The 22,727-nt window shown below is 44.9% G+C and overlaps 1 protein-coding gene across 2 annotated transcripts in view; it reads right to left on the bottom strand.

Moving 5' to 3' along the window:
• Positions 1-22,727, bottom strand: part of VPS53 (VPS53 subunit of GARP complex) — a 125,575-nt gene that overhangs the window by 71,155 nt on the left and 31,693 nt on the right. Inside the window, exons 5-10 of one of the 2 annotated variants that reach the window (XM_067714648.1) lie at positions 22,075-22,161; positions 18,652-18,767; positions 16,848-16,967; positions 6,171-6,249; positions 3,445-3,588; positions 2,477-2,619 (exon numbers count right to left, since the gene is read on the bottom strand). In XM_067714648.1, the coding sequence (XP_067570749.1) occupies positions 2,477-2,619; positions 3,445-3,588; positions 6,171-6,249; positions 16,848-16,967; positions 18,652-18,767; positions 22,075-22,161 (689 nt within the window). Of the gene's footprint in view, positions 1-2,476; positions 2,620-3,444; positions 3,589-6,170; positions 6,250-6,401; positions 6,563-16,847; positions 16,968-18,651; positions 18,768-22,074; positions 22,162-22,727 lie in introns of those variants that run through there. The other variant, XM_067714649.1, reaches the window with a different exon arrangement.

The following is a 22,727-nucleotide window of genomic DNA, read 5'->3' on the forward strand; positions in this document are numbered from 1 at the left end:
AAAAAAAAACCAACAACAAACAAAAGAAAACAAAAAGAAAACAATAGCCAATATCCCTTAAGGAATCCCCACCCCCCCACAATGTGCCCTTAAAGCATACAACTTGACTGTACCTATGATTTTAAGAGAGATGACTACCATGAATTACTCTAAGGTGGTTCAGTTATGCTTAGATATGGGACTTTTTAAAAAATTAACTTGGAGTTGGGACTTCCCTGATGGTCCAGTAGGTAAGACTCAGCGCCCCCAACGCAGGGAGCCCGGGTTCGATCCCTGGTCACGGAACGAGATCCCGCATGCATGTCACAACTAAGAAGTCCGCATGCCACATGCGGCAACTAAGACTTGACGCACCCTAAATAAATATTTTTTAAAAATAAATTAATAAATAAATTAACTTGGGGCCTCCCTGGTGGCGCAGTGGTTAAGAATCCGCCTGCCAATGCAGGGGACACGGGCTGGAGCCCTGGTCCGGGAAGATCCCACATGCTGCGGAGCAACTAAGCCCGTGCGCCACAACTACCGAGCCTGCGCTCTAGAGCCCATGCTCCGCAACAAGAGAAGCCACCGCAATGAGAAGCCCACGCACCACAACAAAGAGTAGCCCCTGCTCACCGCAACTAGAGAAAGCCCACACGCAGCAATGAAGACCCGACATGGCCAAAAATAAAATAAATAAATTTATAAAAAATAAAAAAATAAATTAAGTAACTTGGAGTTAATGTAATTGTGCACTATTAGAAGGGACTACATAACCAATAAAAGCCCGTTCCCACCACTGTTGTGGTAAAGCTGCAAGGAAAGAATAAAAACTTTTGACTCTAGCTTTGTCAATGGATACGTTGATCTATACTTCTTGGGCTTTAATTCTTTGATATAAAGAGATTATCTGGGACTTAGCTGGTGACGCAGTGGTTAAGAATCCACCTGCCAATGCAGGGGACACGGGTTCGAGCTCTGATCTGGGAAGATCCCACATGCCACAGAGCAACTAAGCCCATGCGCCACAACTGCTGAGCCTGCGCTCTAGTGCGCAAGAGCCACAACCAATGAGCCCATGTGCCACAACTACTGAAGCCCACGTGCCTAGAGCCCGTGCTCCACAACAAGAGAAGCCACGGCAATGAGAAGCCCACGCACCGCAACAAAGAGCAGCCCTTGCTCGCCAAAACTAGAGAAAGCCCGTGGGCAACAACCAATGCAACCAAATATAAACAAACAAACAAACAAATAAATTTTTTTTAAAAAAAGAGAGACTATCTGGCCCTGGGCTACACTCACTGAAAGTGAAGACAGGATGAATGACAGAAGGTCTTTAAAATGCTTAGAACCCTCAGATGCCAATAATATTAACTATCCAAAGACTATAAACACTGTATTAGGGGTGGGAAATGTTCTCAACAACTATTTCCTGAGTGCCTACTATGTCACTGAAGTAGATATTGCCCCTGTCCCTCTGGAACCACCTACCCAGCAAGTAGAAAAGCAGAACAGGGCTTCCCTGGTGGCACAGTGGTTAAGAATCCACCTGTCGATGCAGGGGACACAGGGTTTGAGCCCTGGTCCGGGAAGATCCCACATGCTGCAGAGCAACTAAGCCCACGCACCACAACTACTGAGCCTGAGCTCTAGAGCCTGCATGCCACAACTACTGAAGCCCATGTGCCTAGAGCCCGTGCTCCACAACAAGAGAAGACACCGCAATGAGAAGCCTATGCACCGCAATGAACAGTAGTCCCCGCTCGACCCAACCAAAGAAAGCCCGCATGTAGCAACGAAGACCCAACGCAGCCATAAATAAATAGATAAATAAATTTATTAAAAAAAAAAGAAAAGCAGAACAATGATGGATGTATTCTCACTGCACATTGATATAGGTGATACAGACACGTGGGAAAATGTGGGGCACTGAACCACTACAGGGAAATCTGGTTGATGAACTTTTAGTTGATTAAGAAGGCAGGCTGTTCAAGGCAAGGGCGAGGCTATAGGAAAGTCCTAGAGCAAAGATAAGAGCAGACATAGCTGCTGTGTTGGGTATATTTTACTCTTAAGGCAAAACAAACACAAATACAAGTGCTCTGGCTACAATCTACTGGCCCAGGGCTTCTCATGTAACCTTTTCCATGTCTCCTTATCAAGTGTTTACCTTGCCTTCACATAATGCTCTCTCCTCTAGGGCTGGAACTCTAAAGTTGGAGAAGGTGGGATATAGCTACAGCTGGAGTTTGGGACTTGGTTTGGGGTATATAAAATCTGACTTTCAAAAGGAAAGGAGTTCTCTGAGGGGAGTCCAGCACAGGTGAAGACATTCTCATTAAAATGATGACTTTCAAACAAACAAACCAAAAAAGGTGGGAGTAGCACCAAATCCACAAGACAACACGGAGCCTGTAGAGACTGGGGGACTGGTTTCAATCAACTGGTTTCAACTGATTCCAATCAACACCAAAACCAGTAGGGAGTTGGCATCTACCTTGTGACGTGGCAAAATTCTACCGCAATCCTCTCCGCCATGTACCACTCTCGCGGGAACATCCTGCCGTATTTCTCCTCGTAGTCCACAAGCTGGCGCTTGATCCAGGCATAGCGCCGGTCAATTCTGTCCAGCCAGGCAACCTTGGGGAGGCAGGGGACAAAATCCACCCCGCTGCTTAGAAGTAGTACTGGCAGCTCAAGGAGACAGCGAAACGTAGAAGAGCCCACAGAAACAAAACCAATTTCTCACAGTTTCAGAGTCTAGGCTACTTTTTTGTACTTGATCCAGAGGTTCTTAACCCGGGGTCTATGACTGGGCTTCAGGGTTCTACAAACTTCCTGAAGCTGTATGCAAAGTTTTATGCATAGGTGCATTTTTGGGGAGAAGATCTGTAGCTCTCATTAATTTCTCCAAAGGGTCAGTGACCCCAAAATGGTTAAGAATTGCTGAACTGTACAGTCAGCGCCTAGGATTCATGGTCCAAAAATCAACATTTTAAGACAGTAACACTAATAAAATATAAATCACAGACTTGAGAGCAATCAATTTTCAATAAAATTCAAACGTAATAGGGCTTCCCTGGTGGTGCAGTGGTTGAGAATCTGCCTGCCAATGCAGGGGACACGGGTTCGATCCCTGGTCCGGGAAGATCCCACATGCCGCGGAGCAACTAAGCCCGTGCGCCACAACTACTAAGCCTGCACTTTAGAGCCTGCGTGCCATAACTACTGAGCCTGCAAGCCACAACTACTGAAGCCCGAGCGCCTAGAGCCTGTGCTCCGCAACAAGAGAAGCCACCGCAGTGAGAAGCCTGCGCACCGCAACGAAGAGTAGCCCCCGATAGCCGCAACTAGAGAAAGCCCACGTGCAACAACAAAGACCCAATGCAGCCAAAAATAAAATAAATTTTAAAATAAACTAATAAATTCAAATGTAACATCTGATCTCCTTTGGTCAATACTTACATCTTGGTTTTCTTGAAAAAGTACTAGATACTCTGACAGATGCTGTTTAATAAACTTTTTGATGATTTCCTGCTTGATTCTGGGGTCCAAAATATTAGCAACCAGACAAGCATCTCGTAGGACATTGCTGGGTCCTCCTGGCCTCTGGAAAAACAAACAACACACACCAGTTCAAAAGCCAGAAATGACCTTTAAATCTTATGGCCTCTGACAGCTGCGGCTTCTTGTTCTACTCATGATGTTATTATTATTTCCACTCCCCTGACACTCATTCTTGTGCTGTGGATGGATATTTTAGTTACTTGTTCCTTGATGAAAGAATCATTAAGCTAGTCTGCAGTAGCCAGTATAAAAGCTACTCCATGAATCAGCAATGAGACATTTTAGAAACAGGGCCAGCAATGATGGTAGAAACTTCTGCGATCTGAACTGAAGTCGCCTTGCTGAAGAGCCTTAGGAATCAGAATGATACCAGTCTCACTCCACACATGCCAATTTCCCCTGATTCTAACCTTGGATTCCTGTTCCTAAGGTGCTATATTTGTGCCAAACAGTGTGCTGGCATTTAAAACCTAAATCCCGGTTCTAAACCACCAGCCTTGTCCCACTGATAGTCAACCATGCAGACAGGTAGCCAAAGGTAAAACATGATGATACTGGCCCCCTGACCTGAAAAAAAACAGTAGAAGTAACTATCAAGGGGCTGTATTGATACATCATGGTGGGAAGGCCTTTGTACTGCTGAAGGCAACTCAGCCTCGCTGACCCTTTCTTTACAGTAACTCACTGAATGAACATGGCTGGCTGAGTGGGCTATAGCGAAAAGAACACCTGGCATCTGCTCTTGGCTTGGCTAAATAGCCACATGGCTTTGGCACAACTATTGACACTCATCTGAAATATAAGTGAAAAAAATAATGGACTTTAACTAGGTGATGATTAAGGGTCTTCCAAATCTTTATGACTTCTTTTTTTGTCAATTCTGTCCAATTTATCCACCTCAGCTGAAGTTCAAGAGTTTCCTAAGTGTTACCTAAGCTGCCCGAGAGCTAAATTGTTAAAATTCTGACTTGCTCCGTGCTGAGTGGCTGTTCTGTCATTCACTGAGCACCCTGACTGCTCAACTCTGGCTTCTAGATAAAAATGTTTGATCTGACAGAGGAGTCACGAAAGCCAAAACCTATGGGCTCATGGGTTCAGATTTTTTCATTTAAAAAGGACCTAACAGGTAACCTTTGGGTAATTAAAAAAAAAAAATCTTTATTTCCATTTGTGAAATAGTAATAGTAACACAAGGCCTTTAAGAGAAGTCAATAGTCATTCAGAAGGAAAAAAGAAAACTCTTAAAAAAAAGTCGCCCAGACAGAGAAAAGGGAAGCAAGTTGTTAAAGAAAACCATTTTTCACCTCATCTGCCTCGTGGAGTCTGAGAAAAAGATATAATGTAGGTCAACATTATTTTTTTCTAAATGATAAAGCTGGGTTTCATCCACATTTTTCTGAAACTTCTTAAAACCAGGGTGAACAGCGGAGTATAGTATAGCAGGCCCTGGACTAAGAAGAGGCTAGTGTTTGTATGTGAATACTGTACAACCCCTTGTTACAGGACAGCTTTCCAATATCCACTCTCCACACTTACAGCAAATGAATAAGGAAGATGAAGTCCGCAAAGGAACGTGCTTTACACATAAAATACCTGATTGCTAGAAGTCAGCCAGAATATATGACATTAAAATCAGAGGCAGGTTTCCTGTAGAAGGTAATCTACAAAGCTGGGGCTGCTACCCCCACCTACGTCCTAAGTTTCTTTTATGAGGCGCAAAGAAAAACGATTAAGATATTTCCAGTTATTGAATTATAGAGCAGATCCAGGAAACGTTCCTTGGCTCGGTGAATGAACATATATCCCCCATCTCCACCCACCAAGTGCTGCTTGCCGGCGTGTGCTTTGGGTCACTTCTGCGCTGCACAGTTCTTTCTCCTGAAATAGCTCAAATAATAGAGGGGGAAAAAAGCTTCTGAGGGTTCTTCTCTCCCCAACACATGCAAAGCATTAAGATTATGTCTGCTATAATTTGCAGGATGGAGCTGAAGGCAGTTACCCCGGCAGTTACCCCAGCACGGTGATGGCCAAGTGAGGCAAAGCTTGTTACATGAGAAGTGTAACCAATAGCTCACAAGTGAAATACCGTGGGCTTTGCAGACACAACACAAACAGCTATGCTACCAGTGAGAGCTAAAGGGATTAATCCCAAAGAACAGGGTCATTAAAAGCCAGCCTCCTAACTGTGTCACTCCAAGAGTTACATAAGCCTGGGGACGTTCCTCCCAGTTGTCTCTTCACCAAACTGAAACCAAAAAGTTATGTAACGATCCTAAAAAACACTGTGGCTTGAAAAAAAATTTATTATTATTATTTTTTTAAAACATAGCCATGAGAAAAAGAAGGAATTTACCAGGCAGACATCTTGGGTTTGACACACATTAAATTAAACTGAAACAAATCCTCACTTTTTGATGCTGGGAGGACACAGATGGGGAATCAATTGTTGCTTTGGGATATTTAAAATCAAGGATGGTCTCATTACCCTGAACCTCTAGCCAACAGACGTTATGGCTGCTGGCGAACGCTTTTGGAATGGTAAATGAACAGTAACTACAGTGAGTGTGCCTCAGGCGCAAATGGTGATAATATCCAAAGACTGAAGGGAAAATGCAAAACAATACCTTGGTACCCTGGGAAGGAAATGCTTCTTCGAAATCGGCCAGGATTTGCTGTCCTAACTCGGTCTGGGCAGCCTTCACTCTGTAGGGAAAAGAGAACATATCATTGCCTGGTATAAATTTCCAAATGTCCGTAAGTAATTAAGCACAGATCCGTAGGGGTTAGAACTGTTGAAGTCTTTAGGGATCATCCAGGAACGGGGGAGGGGTGGCTAGATAAGAGAGGTCACACACTAGTTAGCAGCAGGTTTATGACCAGGACGCAGGCATCGGATTCATGCTCACTACGGGTTTTCCACATCCCAAAGTTCTCCTGGGCCACCTCTCACCCGTTGTGAGGTAGTATATGTTAATCTTTACAAAATGTCATTAGGGGGTAGTTATGCTGCAGGAAAGTGCTATATAATAATGCCCAAATCACATATAAATCCACTTCGGGTTACTGGTATAACTACTCTCCAGCTCTGTGGAGTACAGGATGGGAGGAGGGCTCCACAGTGCTTCAGAGTCGCTGTTTTTTCAACCCGCAAACTAACAGCAGGATCCCAAGTTTCAACAAGAGAACAAAAAGCATGTTTTCTGAAGTAAAAAAGATCCAAATGATAAAATGAACTGCTAATTGAGGGTGAAGGCCACTGAATGAAGATTTAAGTTCTCTCAGAAGACTGTGAGGATGAAAACTGAGTTATCCTGAGCATGAGTTAGAACAGGGAAGTCGGTCCTGAACACGGTGGTTTGTATGGAAGCGAGGAGCTCAAGAAATACTTGTCCGCTGAGAGGAAAGAGGAGGAAGGAGAGCAGCTGGGAGGGGAAAGGAGCTACGGGTCAGCCTCCTGTGAGGAGCTTGTCCTCCACCAGCCCCAGGAGTTGGATGCCTCCCACCAGCCATCCTCAGAGCTGGACGGCCCTGAGCCTGCGGCAAATATTTTATCTTTGCTAAAAGCACCGTAAAATAACGTTCTTCCTTTTTTGCTCTCCACCCTGTTACTTTGGAATTAACGTTATGAAGTTTCTAGAAATAGCGAACAGCTCAAAACCACAATTTCTTTGGCTACTAGGCAGTGCCTGGCGACGTACTCAGATTTTTTTTTTTTAATGAGGGGATAGTCAGGACCCAAAACAGTTTGGTTTTTCTATGGCATAGTTATAATTACGCCTTATTCCAAATACTTTCCAGGGTTTTTCCACCATCTGCAAAACTTTTAAAACCACTCTCATAGGTGGGTTTGCAGCCTCTTTAGTCACCTTCCGAGGGGGTTAGAAACGACAGAGTTAAGGCTATCACCGGAGGAGCCCCCAAGGCAGAATCAGGGCCATCCACCTACAGTTGCCCAGTGGACCACAGGAAACATTCCTTGAGTGTGAGCTCTGACAGGACAGAAGAGAACACGCTTTTGTTAAACCGTTGCCTCCAAGGTCTTATGACTCCACATAACGGGCCAGGCAGACAGACTGCCCTGGTGCCAGGTCACAAGACGGAGCTTCCAGAGCCTCAGGCCCCTCTGTTCCTCCTCTCCCCTTGGCAGCGCACAGAGAGCACAGGTTCCCTCCTAAGCCACAGGATCATTCCTGGAGGGGGAGCTCCAGCCCCGCCAGGGACAGTCACAGTCTTATTCTCAGGGCCCCTGAGCACTTCAGTGGTAAAGATGGTCCCGGCTCTGCCTCTGTCACCCTACCCAGCCCACCATCCCCTAACTCCATATTCTTAACCAGATTTGAAACTGGGGTGCCTGAGGTAACATGGATGGACCTAGAGATGATCACACTAAGTGAAGTAAGTGAGAAGGAGAAAGACAAAAACCATATGCTAACACGTATATGTGGAATCTAAAATGACACAAATGAACTTATCTATGAAACAAAAACAGACTCACAGACATAGAACACAGACTTATGGTTGCCAAGGGGGAGGAAGGGTGGGGGAAGGATGGATTGGGAGTTTGGGATTAGCAGATGCAAACTATTATATTGGGTAAGTTCGTCCACATTTTTCCGTAAGATCTTATGAACTTTTTGGCCAACCCAGTATATAGACTGGATAAACAACAAGGTCCTACTGTATAGCACACAGAACTATATTCAATATCCTGTGATAAACCATAATGGAAAAGAATATGAAAAAGAATGTATATACATGTGTAACTGAATCACTTTGCTGTACAGCAAAAATTAACACAACATTGTAAATCAACTATACTTCAATAAAATCCATTAAAAAAAAAAAAGAGATTGGGTGCCTGAAAAGACAACCAAAGCCTATGATAAATACAGAAGTACCAGGCTGTGATTTGCAGACCCCCTTGTCTTCTTCTTCAGTCCATTCCCAAGGTCACCTCTTGAGAAAGTCTAGACTTAGCTGTGCCACTGGTGAGCTACGTGTAATCCTAATTAAGCCATTTCCCCTATGTGGGCCACGACTAAGAATGGCTGTGAAATCAGAGGGTGGGGATGGAGGCCTGGACTAGATGCCTTTCAGTATCCGCTCCGATCCTGACTATTCTACCACACCCGTCTTACAGCACTAGCTGGCAATGGCATCCATCTTTACAGGTGACTGGAAGTCGGATGTTTAATTAATGTTGGAGCAGAATAATAATAATAATAATTATAATAATATGTTTCCAAGCATAGTTCCTGAAGTATCTACCAGTGACTCAGATGAAAGAGAAACCATTTCCCTTACTGACGATAACAATGGTACCTATAAAGCCAAACCCTGATCCGTGTACTTTCAGGGTAAGATGTGAAGAGCAGTCTTTACAATCAGTTGCCTGAGCGGGATCCTAGAAAGACGTCAACATACTTAAAAGAACACAGCTTCGGTCTCACTCCTTTATACTCCTTCCTCTTCCAAAGATGAAAAGTAAGTTCCTACTGGGAAGAGATGCAGCAACAGACTCTGTTAGCGGAGCATATATGTGAGTTCAGCTACCAAGACTTCCTAGTCATCGTTATAAAAATCAATCTACCACTACTAGAGAAGAAAGGAAATAACAATTCCTCCTGGCATCTAAATAAGTTCGGCCTGGTTGGGTGGTGACAACTCAGCGTTGACCACTCTTAGGAGATGAAAGATTCCCTGTGCTGCCCGGAAATGAAGGTGAACCAACTGCCTCCTAGCATCCTCCACGCCCTGTGACCACGGGTTGTTCAAGGGCGCCATTCCCTAAATGTGCTTCATAAGAGGTGGCAGCAGAGGGACAGCAAACTATGAAAACCACTTAGACATTTATGGATAAAATAACCCTGATGCTTCCAATACCTTGTGAATGACAGTCCTAAAGAAAATACCCTCAATGAGTCGCAATAAACTGACCTCTCAACATACGGAGTGCCAGACACAATGGTTAGTCAGTCAGATTAGTCAGACGCTCCATCTCCAAACAGACAGAAATCTCAACCCAGAATCTTAGAGTGACTCAGTGGCATGCTTTGAGATCATCAAGTACAACCCTTATACTTTCTTTTGAAACTTAAGTTCTTTCTGTCATAGTCACACAGCTAACCAGGCCTTTTCTTTCTTTTTTTTTCAAATTTTATTGAAGTACACTTGATTAGCCAGCCCTTTTCATTCTCCACTTCAGTTTCTTTGATCACTAAGCCATGTGATCCCCTCAACCTGCCAAGTACCTGTCATGTATAAGAGGTTAGAAATAGCCCTGAAAAATATGTTTCAGTTCAACGGTTTCATGGGTTTCAAGAGAATGCAAGAATCTTCCATTCTTCCTCAGGAAATACTGACTGATTACTAGACACATTTGCTTTCATGGATATTCTTAAGCCAGAGGATCTGAAATGTAAAGATGACATTAAAGAAAAAAAATCTTTCCTTCAACGCTACATTAACGTTTAGGCATTTTCCAGAAGGGTAGTTGGAAGAAACAGCTATATTCGAATCAAAGCCTATGAACTTCATATGTCAAATGTACAGGCAAAGATTTCAGAACACAACCCTTTGTATGACTTCCACAGTTTACAGACAGCAAGCTATTAAGTTAGAGAACCTGAAGCAGCGCGCAGGATGTAACTCTCCTGCCTTTTCCCCTCCCCCCAAACAAACAAGCTATTTCTATCATTTCCAGATGGTTCTATTGTCACTATGTAAACATAAGGGAGGAATATTCACCAGAAATGATGCTAAAAATAAGAAGTCTGGACTTTCCTCAAACTTTTAGTACCTCTTGAAAAAGAACTGTAGTCAGACACTGGAAACTCCTTCCCTTCCGTTATTTTTCGTGTTACTAAATAGTATATATTCTCTGTTAATCAACACTTTTTTTTTTTTTTTTTTTTTGCAAATAGAAGTTGTGAAATGAACTAAAAGAAAAGTAAATCCTCCTGTGTTTGCAGCAACCCTACATGATAATGAATGGCTGGAGCACCAAACTATACTGATAGAATGTTATCTTTTTCCATTTCTAAGGGGAGTGTTATTACAGCAGTGATCACAAAGTTCCTTCAAATTTATAAAACCACTTCTTTGAAAAAAATGTTAAAAGGCAAGGAATCCTAAAAGAGTGCATTCTCTTGTTTGTCCCTATGGTGCTTTTTTATAACTAAAATTCAGTTCTGCCACATTCCTGCCATTCAGCAATGCCCATCTCATGGAACCAATGGGTAACCAACTCTTCCCCACAACTCCTTGACCTCATGGTCACTGTCATGGTATGGTCTTCATCTTTTCTAATCCAGAACATAGCCCCAACCTCCAGTCTCTTGTACCTATAACCCACAAGAGTTTTACAAAATACAAATGAGACCATGCCTCTCCCCGCTTAACATCTTTTATTGTCCACAAGATGAAGAACGGATTCTTTAGCGAGGCATGTAAAATCTGACCCTGCCTACCTAGACAGACTTTCACCCTCCACTGTCTCCCCAAGTACCTTGATGTTCTCTCTCTCTCTCCTATTTTTCCCCCCTCTCTCTTCTTGTCTTGGTGGTAAGATCCTACCCATTCTTTTAAGGTCACGTTAAAATTGAATTTTTCTGTGACCCCTATCCTTGACCCCTGAAGGGTCAGTCTATCAATTCCCTGCTGTGCCTGTACATATACTATATCCATCCTATACTGAAATTTTCTATTAGTGTCTCTCACAAAAACGGTGAGCGCTTTGAGGGCAGAGAGTATGTGTTTCTTATCTTTGTGCCCTCAGTCCCCCAGCACAGGGCCTGGGATACAAAAGTGTGTGGTAAGTATCTATTAGTGAGTGAAGAGAAGAACAAGTGAACGGGGAAAAAAAGATCAACTCTGGATTATCAGGAGGGTAAGGGGAGGTGATGCTGCCTCTCCTCTCTCCCCCGCATCCACTGAGAGTGAGTCTGCCTTCTCCATCCAAGCTTCCTTCTTTCCTGCAGCTCACAAAGCCCCGTTTGTCTGCTCTCCTGGCTGCCTCACATCCCCAGTGTGACATGGCGATCAGCCAGCTCTGAGTGTGAAGGGTTTAGGAAGGATAAGGGAAAGGGTGGTGATTTCCCGAGTATTCCGCCAAGCTCTGTTCCAACATTCCTTAACAGTTCCTTGGCATTTCACCTCTAAGATGGCACCCTGAGCACGCAGGGCAACCCCTCCCCTTCCTGTCCCAGAAACTGAGAAATAATGAAAAGATTTTTTTTTTTTTTGCGGTACGCGGACCTCTCACTGTTGTGGCCTCTCCCGTTGCGGAGCACAGGCTCCGGACGCGCAGGCTCAGCGGCCATGGCTCACGGGACCAGCCACTCCGCGGCATGTGGGATCCTCCCGGACCGGGGCACGAACCCGTGTCCCCTGCATCGGCAGGCGGACTCTCAACCACTGCGCCACCAGGGAAGCCCAATGAAAAGATTTTAGTAAGAATCCAGAACTGGGCAAGAAAAGGAGTGGTAGACTAGAAACTCTGGTAGGAGAGGATTGAAGAAGGAATCCCCTGCCTAAAATGGCTTCTCAAAGATGAAGGACACGAGGGGAGTGGATACCAGAGCAGGAGGGGGGCCCAGGGAACCGCTGGAGGGATACGCTGGGGTCCTGCAAGAGGAGCCATGAAGCCAGTGCCCAGGTCTCACCCCTGCCTTGAGCGTTCAGCAGGAACGGGTGTGGGTCTGAGAAGCCCAGCAGGGACCAGAGGGCTGACAACATCCAGGCAGATCAGGGAGCCCTCGGGCCCAGAAGATAAGCCACCAGCATATCCCACCTGGCAGTTCCCCCAGCTCCAGCTCCACCTCACCTGAGAAGCACAGTCTGTGGCACACGTAGCCGAGCGGCACATCCCGCCTCCCCCTCACGAGCAGGTGACAGTAAAAGAGCATCTCTGATCAGAATGACAGAGAATCTCACAGCCAAGACTGAGCGATCAGCTAGAAATCACCAAATATTGGCAGAGTACAAACACCAAGAAAGAGAGTCATCGTGCTCAGCAAACTGAAGACCTGACATCAGAGGACAGAGAGATGGAACAGGCGACTCAGAACTTTAAAACGCATATAGTTTATACTCCCTGAGAGACTTAATATGCCCATGAGAAAAGAATCAACTAGATACCCTGAAGATTAAAGTTGGATTGTTGAAATAAAAACTCAACAGCTGGGCAAAATAACAGGATGGACAAGATTGAAGAATAAATTAAAACAGGGGGGTTGAGTTGAGGAACTCAGCTTAACACAACAAAAAGATACAAGGTATTTAAAAAAATTAAGAAACAAGGCAGCAGACCTAGAAGTTCCAATATTCATGTACTAGGGATTCCACAAAGAGAGAACACAGAGAACAAAGCATAAAAACTACTCGAAGAAATAAAGGAGAACAATTTCTTGGAATTTAAGGAACTCATGAGTCTTCAGATTAAGAATACAATTAAGGGGGCTTCCCTAGTGGCGCAGTGGTTAAGAATCTGCCTGCCAACGCAGGGGACACGGGTTTGATCCCTGGTCCGTGAAGATCCCACATGCCGCGGAGCAACTAAGCCCATGCACCACAACTACCGAGCCTGTGCTCCAGAGCCCGCGAGCCACAACTACTGAGCCTGTGTGCCACAACTACTGAGCCGGCATGCCACAACTACTGAAGCCCACATACTAGAGCCCGTGCTCCGCAACAAGAGAAGCCACCACAGTGAGAAGCCCACGCACCACAATGAAGAGTAGCCCCCGTGCGCCACAACCCGAGAAAGCCCGTGTGCGGAAACAAAGACCCAACACAGCAAAAAATAAATTAATTCATTAAGATACAATATTAAAAAAGAAAAGAATACAATTAAGTACAGAGCAACATGAATGAAAAGAGACCCATGTCCTAGTAAAATTCCTGATTCTCCCATCCCGAAATCTCAAATGCTTCCAGAACAAAATTAATTATTTTATAGATTATTTTATAAAGGAATAAGAATGAGATGGACTTCAGATTTTTAATAGGCACCAGACGATAGATTTGCTTAGTCTACACTACAACAGCCACAAGGTGGAAGCAACCCAAGTGTCCATCAACAGATGAATGGACAAACAAAATATAGTCTACATGCACAATAAAATATCCAGCCTTAAAAAGAAATGAAATTCTGATAAATGATATGACACGAATGAACCTGAAAACGTACTAAATGAAATAAGCCAGGCAGAAAAGGACAAATAGTGTATGATTCCAAGTATATGAGGTACCGAGAATAAGCAAATTCATAGATAGAAAACAGAACACAGGTTACCAGAAGCAGGGAAGAGGAGGCAATGAGTGTTATTATTTAATGCATACAAAGTTTCTGTCTGGGGTAATAAAAAAGTTTCGGAAATAGAGTGGTAATGGTTGTACGATACTGTGAATTTATTGATACTTAATGCTACGAAATTGTACATTAAAAAATTATTAAAATGGTAAATTTTATGTAACGTATATTTCAACACAATTTTTAAAAAGGAAAAAAAATAAGTAGGCAACATGAATAGACCAATTACCATTGAAGAAACTGAAAGGACAAAGATCTGCCTTGAAAACAGGTGACACACCTACATAGTTTTGCAGGCAAGATCTGCCAGATCTGACAAAGGACTAGTATCCAGAATACATAGAGAACTCCTACAAATCAATAAGGAAGGGATAACTAACTCAGTAGACAAACAGACAATGGATATAAACTGGCATTTCACAGAGGAAATGCAAATGGCCTATAATCAAGTGAAAAGAAACTAATCTCACTAGTTAACAGAGATATGAAAATGAAAGGAACTAGGTACCATTTTTCATCCATCAGATAAATGAAAAGGAAAACTGACAATACCAAGTGTTGTTGAGGATATGGGGAAATGGGTACTCACACGCTATGCAGATGGTACTATAAATAAATAAAGCCTCTTTGGAGGGCAAAGGGGCAGCAGTTATTAAAATTTTAAATTCACGTGACCTATCACCCAGAATCTATCCTAGAGAAATACTTGCAGATGTGCAAAAGGGAGTATATTTTTCCAATTAGAAGCAGTCTAGTGATATGAAAATGGTTAAATAATCTGTGGTATGGGACTTCCCTGGTGGTGCAGAGGTTAAGAATCCACCTGCCAGTGCAGGGGACACGGGTTCAAGCCTTGGTCCGGGAAGATCCCACATGCCACGGAGCAATTAAGCCCGTGCGCCACAACTACTGAGCCTGCTCTCTAGAGCCCGCGAGCCACAACTACTGAGCCCATGTGCCACAACTACTAAAGCCCACGTGCCTAGAGCCCGTGCTCCGCAACAAGAGGAGCCACCGCAGTGAGAAGCCCGCGCACTGCAACCAAGAGTAGCCCCCGCTCGCCACAACCAGAGAAAAGCCCGTGCGCAGCAATGAAGACCCAACTCAGCCAAAAATAAATAAATAAAATAAATTTTAAATCTGTGGTATGTTATACTACAGAATTCTATGCATCTGTTAAAAGGAATGAGATAGGTTTGTATACACTGATGTGGAAAAACCTCTAGAATACACTGCTAAGCTAAAAACAAAGAGAAAGTTTCAGAATGAAGCATACAGTATGAGATCATTTATTTAAAACAAAACAAAGCAAAATAAACCCACAATCTAAAACTACAGATTTATTTAAATGCACAGAAAAAAATCTGGAGGATAAGCATTAAATTGATAATAGTAACTACTTCTATGGGTAGCACTGGGGTGTGAGGTATAGTTAAAGAGGACTTAAGTTTCATCTGTATGTTGACTTTTTTCTAATAAAGAAAATGTATACGTGTGTTACTTATATAATTAGAAATAAAGTAACTTAGAAAACAAGAGGCCTGCAGCCATCAGGCCTCATGAGAAAGCAGAGTTGAAAATGATGGCTCCTGCTGAGTAACGGCCCCTTCGTTTCCTCTTTCTTGCAAAAAAAAAGGTTGTGATCCATCAATTTTGACTGTCTCTTAGTATTTTCCCTGCTGCTACTTCTAACAGAAAAGGCATTAAATTCCCCACCCCTATCTTCTTCCAGATCCTCATCTTCCTTCTCTTTAAGCATCTGCCTTTCTTTCTACTGGCTCTGAATCTAGGATTAAAACTCAACAGAATAGGAAGGAAAGAACAAATTTAAAGAGGCTAAGTCATCATTCTGTCACATCTGAAGTTCAAGGGCAGACTGTATTTGCAAAGACTACCACAGTGATCTCTCATCCCACGTGCTCTTCGTTTTTTATTATTATTTAATAATACTTTAAAAAATAATTTATTTAGTTTTGGCTGCATTGGGTCTTCGTTGCTGCAGGCTTTCTCTAGTTGCAGTGAGCGGAGGCTACTCTTCGTTGCTGTGCACGGGCTTCTCGTTGCAGTGGCTTCTCTTGTTGCGGAGCATGGGCTCTAGGCACACGGGCTTCAGTAGTTGCAGCACATGGTTTCAGTAGTTGTGGTTCACGGGCTCTAGAGCACAGGCTCAGTAGTCGTGGCGCACGGGCTTAGTTGCTCCACGGCATGTGGGACCTTCCCGGACCAGGGATCGAACCCATGTCCCCTGCATTGGCAGGAGGATTCTTAACCACTGCGCCACCAGGGAAGTCCCCCACGTGCTCTTTATACCAATGGGGCTTTGACACTCCTCCCGTTGGGAGTGGCGGAGGCTATATCCCTTCCTCTTGAATCCTGACAGGCTTGTGACTACAGAAACGACTCTCTGTGGCTTCTAAGACCTGGTTCTCTTGGCATGCTCATTCATGGGCCCCAGCACCACCTCACCATGAGGAAGCCCAAGCAGCCCAGGGAGGACAACCCAGCTGAGCTCGCAGCTGACAGCAAGCACCCATCTGCCAACCATGAGATTAAACCAACGGATCCTCCAGGCCCCTGTGGAGCCACCCCAGCTGATGCTGCACGGAGCAGAGATGAGCTGTCCCTGCTGGGCCAGGCCACATTACACGAGCGAAATAACTGTTGTCATCAGCCACTAAGTCCTGGGTTTTGTTGGTTTGTTACAAGGAAGCAGACAACTGGAACAGCTTCCCTCACGAACGTGGGCTTGGTTCACTCCAGTGCACCAGGCCAGCAACTATCTAACACAGGTAGTGTTAGAAGACATGGTAAGGAGGTGGTGAGGGGACATAGAGGGGACGTCTGCAACAGGCAGAGTCAGATCAGGTGAGCTCTGAGGCTCCTTCCCACAGGGAGACTGTACAATGAACATCCTGAGCTGAGTGCTTACGCACTTCCCAGCACCACCTTCTCTTAAAAGGGAAGGTCATTTTCTCCAATGACATTTTACCTTTCAGAAAGCTGCCGGATCTGTGGAATTCCCATATATTTGTGGAAGTGCTCCAGAACATTCATTACGCCCTGAAGAAGATTAGCAACTTCTCCATACTGCCTTCTCCTGGTCATGGCTCTGCAAGGAAATAGGAAGTTGAGGACTCCAGAAAAACACTAAGGACACAAGATACAGATATGGACCAACGTACTCTCGGCTCTAAAACAGACATCAACTCAACTTAATAAGCATTTCCTGAGCACTGAATATATATGGTGCTGTGCATTGGGGGAGAAAAAAAATAAGACCAGGTCCAAATCCTTAAGGGAACATGAGTTAGTAAGGGAGAGCAACAGGACACATCTAAGCAGTACCAAGTAGGATGAATGGAGCTCTAAGCAGAAGTCCAAGTTATGTGCTCTGGGACGTAGAGAAGAATGTGTGAGTGATGGAGTCTCCCTGGGTGGGGGAAGGGGAATCTGGGAAGACTGTGGATTTGGGGTTTGGGATTTGGGTTGGGTATTATGGATCAGTTGGCTTTTGACAGAGAGCAGGGGTCGGGATGTTATTATTTGAGGGTTACGGCGTTTGAGCAAACCAAACATATCTCAGGACACAACAAAGAGCATGTATATGCGCTTACATGTTAACTCAAATCTGTAGACTTTAAGCCAATGTTAAGCAACTCTGTGTATGTTTAGGTATGTTTAGGTTCCCTGCTGCTAAGGTTAATGAAGCTTAAATGAAAGGATGCTGATAAAATCAACAGTTACACACAGCAAGGAAGGAACAAACGATTAGATTTGAAATTTTCATTAGGATTGGGTTTTTTAATTAAACGTATAATTTATGACTTCCTTTACAAGGCATTTAAAAAGACAGGCTCAATTTCAAGCCAAGGAGTTACGTTGCTATCACTGCCTGGTCTGCTGGTTTGTTGGAAAGCACTGAGCACCTGGGGAAAGGGACAAGGACACTGCTCTTCCAGTCTCCTATGGGCCTGCTGTCCTCTCCGATCACTGCTCGCAGGAGAACAGGCCAGGGTTCACTGAAGACCATGCAATCTCTGGGAGAGACCAGGAAGGAGTCTGTCCCCTACTTCCCCCAACTTTGGACACTGTGTCTAAATTCCTATGGAGGTGCTCTTTCTTTATCCACACATGAGATTACACTGAGGCTGGGACAGGGGCAATTCTCATGAGACAGACCACAAAAGTGAACAGGAATATCAGAATCTTCTAGGAAAGGAGGCCTTTGGGCTGCTTCATTGTGGTCAATAACCAACTCTTCCTTTTAATACTGTTTCTCATGTTCTCATGTACTATTCCCTATAGTTCCCCTACAAGCCAAACAGAAAGCTTCTGCCTTTGGACAAGTGGGTGGAAAAAAAAAGAAAGAAGTGGGTACAAGGATCTGTTTCCATAAGGCATGTTCAACGACAGTGCAACTGAGCCCAACATAAGCAGGAAAACTTGCCAACGTGCAGGCTGGGGGCGTGATTACAGCCCTACACTGCCTCGTCAGCCTCCGTGGTAGAGATCTACCACATGGAAATGACCTGTGCTCTTGAAGTCATTCTCCACATGCTTTTTGGGCCCCTTCAGACTCACCTGCCCCTCACCTCAAAGTCTCGGGTGTCTGTTACACGTTGAGCACCCGAGGGCACAAAGCCAAAGTGGTGACTAAACATCTGAGACCGCTTTGCAGGAAGTGGGCCAGGATGATGAGACTCTCCTGGCTGAGAAGTAAATAAACCTACGGTGCCATCTCCTCTGATACATTTATTTCCCGTGGACCTGAAAGGGACCGCTGACGTGCTTACTCGAGGGAATCAACGCCGCCCGCCAGCATGTGCAGGTGGTTCAGCGTCGTGATCGAGGTGGTCAGGTGGCGTTTGGCGTGATCTAACTGCTTGATGTCGCGGGTGATTTCCTTCACCTAAACAGTGAAAAACCACAGGAGAAAAAGGAGGAGGGTTAAAACAGACGTCAACCGGTCTGCCAGTGGCCTCCGGAGAAAATAATGCAAACGAAATAGGGACAAACATACCTCGCGTTAGCCCTCGGAGAAAACACAGGTGTCCTCCCAATACATACTCAAAATAATTTCCAATCAGCCCGTTTACATTTAATTGGGCATTTCTTCAGCAGACTTTACCCAGGGTTACAAAATCCTCAGTTGTGAGAATGAAATGAACTCTATTCTTCACCCCAAGTAAAGAGGAGTGAGCCACATGGTGACTGAGTATGGAGCACACGGTGTCCGGCAGCCAAGGACGCCGATCTCCTCCTGAACAAGGTCAGGGAAGTATGCCTTCTGGCACCGGGGTTACTAGGTTCCATACAAAATGGATAGCAGAGTATGACTCAGCTAATTCTATTGAGATGGGCTTTATTCGTGGATCTAGGGCTTATTATCCGGTCTCCAGATTTCTCCTCAAATCTCAAGAAGACTGAAATGTAACCCCCGCAAAGTAAGCTTAACGTGACATCATTAAGAGCAGAGCCTTCAGGGAGACAGATGGCCATCAGGGGAGTAAAATGCCAACAGTGTTGATCCAGCGGGTCCAAGAGAAAGAAACTCTGTAGCTGGGAACGTAAGTGTATTTAAGTCACTAGGAAAGTACATTCAGTAGTGAGGTGGGAACAATTCTCCACCTTTACTAACACCCAGGCGGACTCTTCCACTAAACTGCCTGAGTCCATGCTGAACAAGAAACTTTCTGAAGAGCAATTAGGTTCCCCAGGTTCTATGACACCCGGAGGGAAGGGAGCGCCCTGGATACCAGGCACAAACATCCTAGTTACTGGAAACATAGGTCTCCCATTAAAAGAGAAAAAGGCCAGTAGTGAGTTAAATTCACATGACCTGATTTTTTAGAGTTTGATCATCCTGGGTAGAGTTATGAAGTAAAGGTCACGACCTGTACAGCTGAGATCCACACCTACAAAGCCACAAGGCTGACCTGGATCCTAGCAGAGAAAGCGTCTTTCACGGGGACTTGGCCCATCAAGCCTGCTCTCTCTGTGACCCTCAGGCCACCAAAATGTCTCTATTTCTATCGTGGGGGTTTGGGGAAGAGGTGAAGAACCTACCACACTTTTACCAAATAACTGAGTCTGGGGGGAGAGACGATCAAGACTGATATAATAAACTAGATATAGGAGTTCGGCCTTATAATCTAATTACCCTTCCAACTCTGAAATAAATCATCATTCTCTTTCCCATCAAAAAAAAAACTCCCTGTACTTCTTCCTGGGTTCCTTAGCTCCAGCACTAGCATCAGGGGTCTTCAACTACTGTGTTAAAAGTCAGCGTCATCTACCAGTCTTCTCATTCCTGCAGGTCCTGCATCATTAGTCAGTCATTAAATCCGGAACATTCTTCCTCTGCCTCATCTCAAGACTCTGTCCCTTCTGTTCCTCCTCCAGGCCCTCGCTGCTTTGCACCGGAGCTCACTGGTCCCTTCACTCCCAGTGTTCCCCATCTCTCCCCATCACACACCCTGTGCTTCCCTAGACAAACCCAACTTCTTGTTATTCCCCAAATAAAGCCCTTAATGGCAGCTCACGCAAGTGGCGCTCAGGCCACACCGGTTCGCCAGACCGGTTCGCAAAACAGAATGCTGGTCGTTAATTTACCTTAACTGTTACCCCTGGGCAGCCAAAAAAGGACAGAACAGGACGTGGCAGGTTTGGGAGTCAGACAGTTCTCAGATTGAATCTCGGCTCTTTCACTCACCGACTCGGTGTCCTAGACCAAGTGGCTTAGCCTCACTGAGTCTCAGGTTCCTCACTGATAAAATGGTCAATCATAAAAATAATAATGAGAGTAAAACCGAGTTCGTAAGGCTGTTGTGAGGGCAAAGTTAGATCACTTGTATAAAGGAACAGGCACAGTGCTTGGCACAGTGAAAGAGCTCCACAAATATCCTCTTCTTCCCTTTAGCAAAGCACCGTCTGGGGAAGCAGACTGCTTTTTTTTTTTTTTGGCCACACCACACGGCTTATGGGATCTTAGTTCCCCGACCAGGGATCAAACCCACGCCCCCTGCACTGGAAGCGCAGAGTCCTAACCACTGGACCGCCAGGGAAGTCCCAGACTGCTTTCAAATAAAACATCTACTGGCGTTAGGAGCGGTCTACTCAGACTGTTATTGCATCCCCCCTCAGCTTCAAGAGGGAGCGTGGTCCAAACTAGCAGATCAGAATCCTAAGTGCTCATGAACCTCCACAATTCTGTGATGTACACACAAATATTACCTCCACTTCACAGAGAGGCAGCTGAGGTACAGAGGGGGTAAGTAACTTGCTTAAGGCCCCCAGGGAGGAAGGAGAGAGGGTGGATCTGAAGGCAGGCGGTCTGACGTCAGAGGTCATGCTGCTCACTAATGGTATCCAACTGTCCCCTCTCCCACCCCACTGCCCCATGCCCTCCGCTGAAGCCAGGCCCGCCCCCGCCGCCTTCCACAGCCTGTCCAGTCTTGCCAAATGGCCACTGAAGAGAACTGAAGGGTCCATGGGAGTGTGACCTCGGATCTGTTCCTGAGTAGATTATAATAAGGTGTAGGCAGAGAAGTCTGGGAGGGTTTAGGAGTTTTTATAACCAAAACGAGCAGGGGGAAAAGAATGACATTAATAATAGCTTTCATTCATTAAGCAACTAACCCCAGCCCAGTACTATGCTCTGTGCTCTTCATACGTTTAATTCTTACAACATCCCTTTGAGGTAGTTATTATTCTTATTAAGAGTGGAAGAAACTGGCGGGCCTCTCGGTCGGTGGAGGTCCCTGAACACATCACCCGAGGGCAGCACTGCGTAGAGGGAGAGCTTAATCAAGCCCCTCAGCACGTATCACAGGCAGGATGCGGCCCACCTCCCAGATCCAGGTCCAGTTTTCAAGCAATGCCAAGTTACATGTCATACATCTGAACTGAGAAACACGTGACATAAACAAATGCTAGAGAAAGGAATCCAAAATGACTAGGAAACTATTTTGGGGAAAGGAGAAGAAGAGAACTTTCCCTGTTTAAAAACAGGGCTGCAAATACAGGGCAGCAGAGACAGTGAGTCACTGCATGTCTAGCGGCACCTCCTGAATGGACGTCGTCCCAGGGCCAGCACTGGAGACGTGGGCGCTGTGCTTGGCACGAAGAGGGAGAACAAGTCTATTGACTAGTGTGACTGGACGAGAAGCCAACTTCCTCTTCCGGCGCAAAAATGTCCGGAAGAGACCGGAACTCACCATTTGCTCCGATTTTTCTGCTTTGTCCTTTATGTCTTTGATTTTTCCAAAGAGTTGCTGAATCGCTTTCTGGGCCTCTTCAAGTGCCTAGAATAAGAGCATAAATGAAAAACAAGGCAGCACCGGTCCCTACACTGTGATCAAGTGCAGCCTCAGAAGAAAATGCCTAAAGCTCTCTTGCTTCGCTGCACTTGCACTGACAATTTTACCAGACCTGAGGCCGAAGCAGCAGAGGCAGAGGGAGTCCACCATTTGGATACAGGCAAACAAACGCTCAGAGCTCTTGCCAAGTGGCATCATAAAGTTTTAATTTAAAAACTAAACTATTTCCCTCTGTATCAGTGATTACTACACATAACTACTACACATATTTCCCTCTGTATCAGTGATTACTACACTGATGACATCACTGTCATCAGTGATGAAAACAAATAAATAAGACATGCACATCTGTGTGTGTATGTGTGTGTGTGTGTGTGTGCACGTATGCAGTAACCTTCAAAACCCTGAAGAGAGACATAGGTGGCTCAAAGTTGGGGGTAGGGGAAGCTCTGGGTTTTGAGAGTTCCAGAAGATGATGCCATCAAAAAAAAAAAACAGTCACAGCTGCACATGGGGACTCCAAAATCGTGGGCAGACCTTAACGACATCTG

The sequence above is a fragment of the Pseudorca crassidens genome, chromosome 19 (assembly GCF_039906515.1).
Source record: "Pseudorca crassidens isolate mPseCra1 chromosome 19, mPseCra1.hap1, whole genome shotgun sequence".
Lineage (NCBI taxonomy): Eukaryota > Metazoa > Chordata > Mammalia > Artiodactyla > Delphinidae > Pseudorca > Pseudorca crassidens.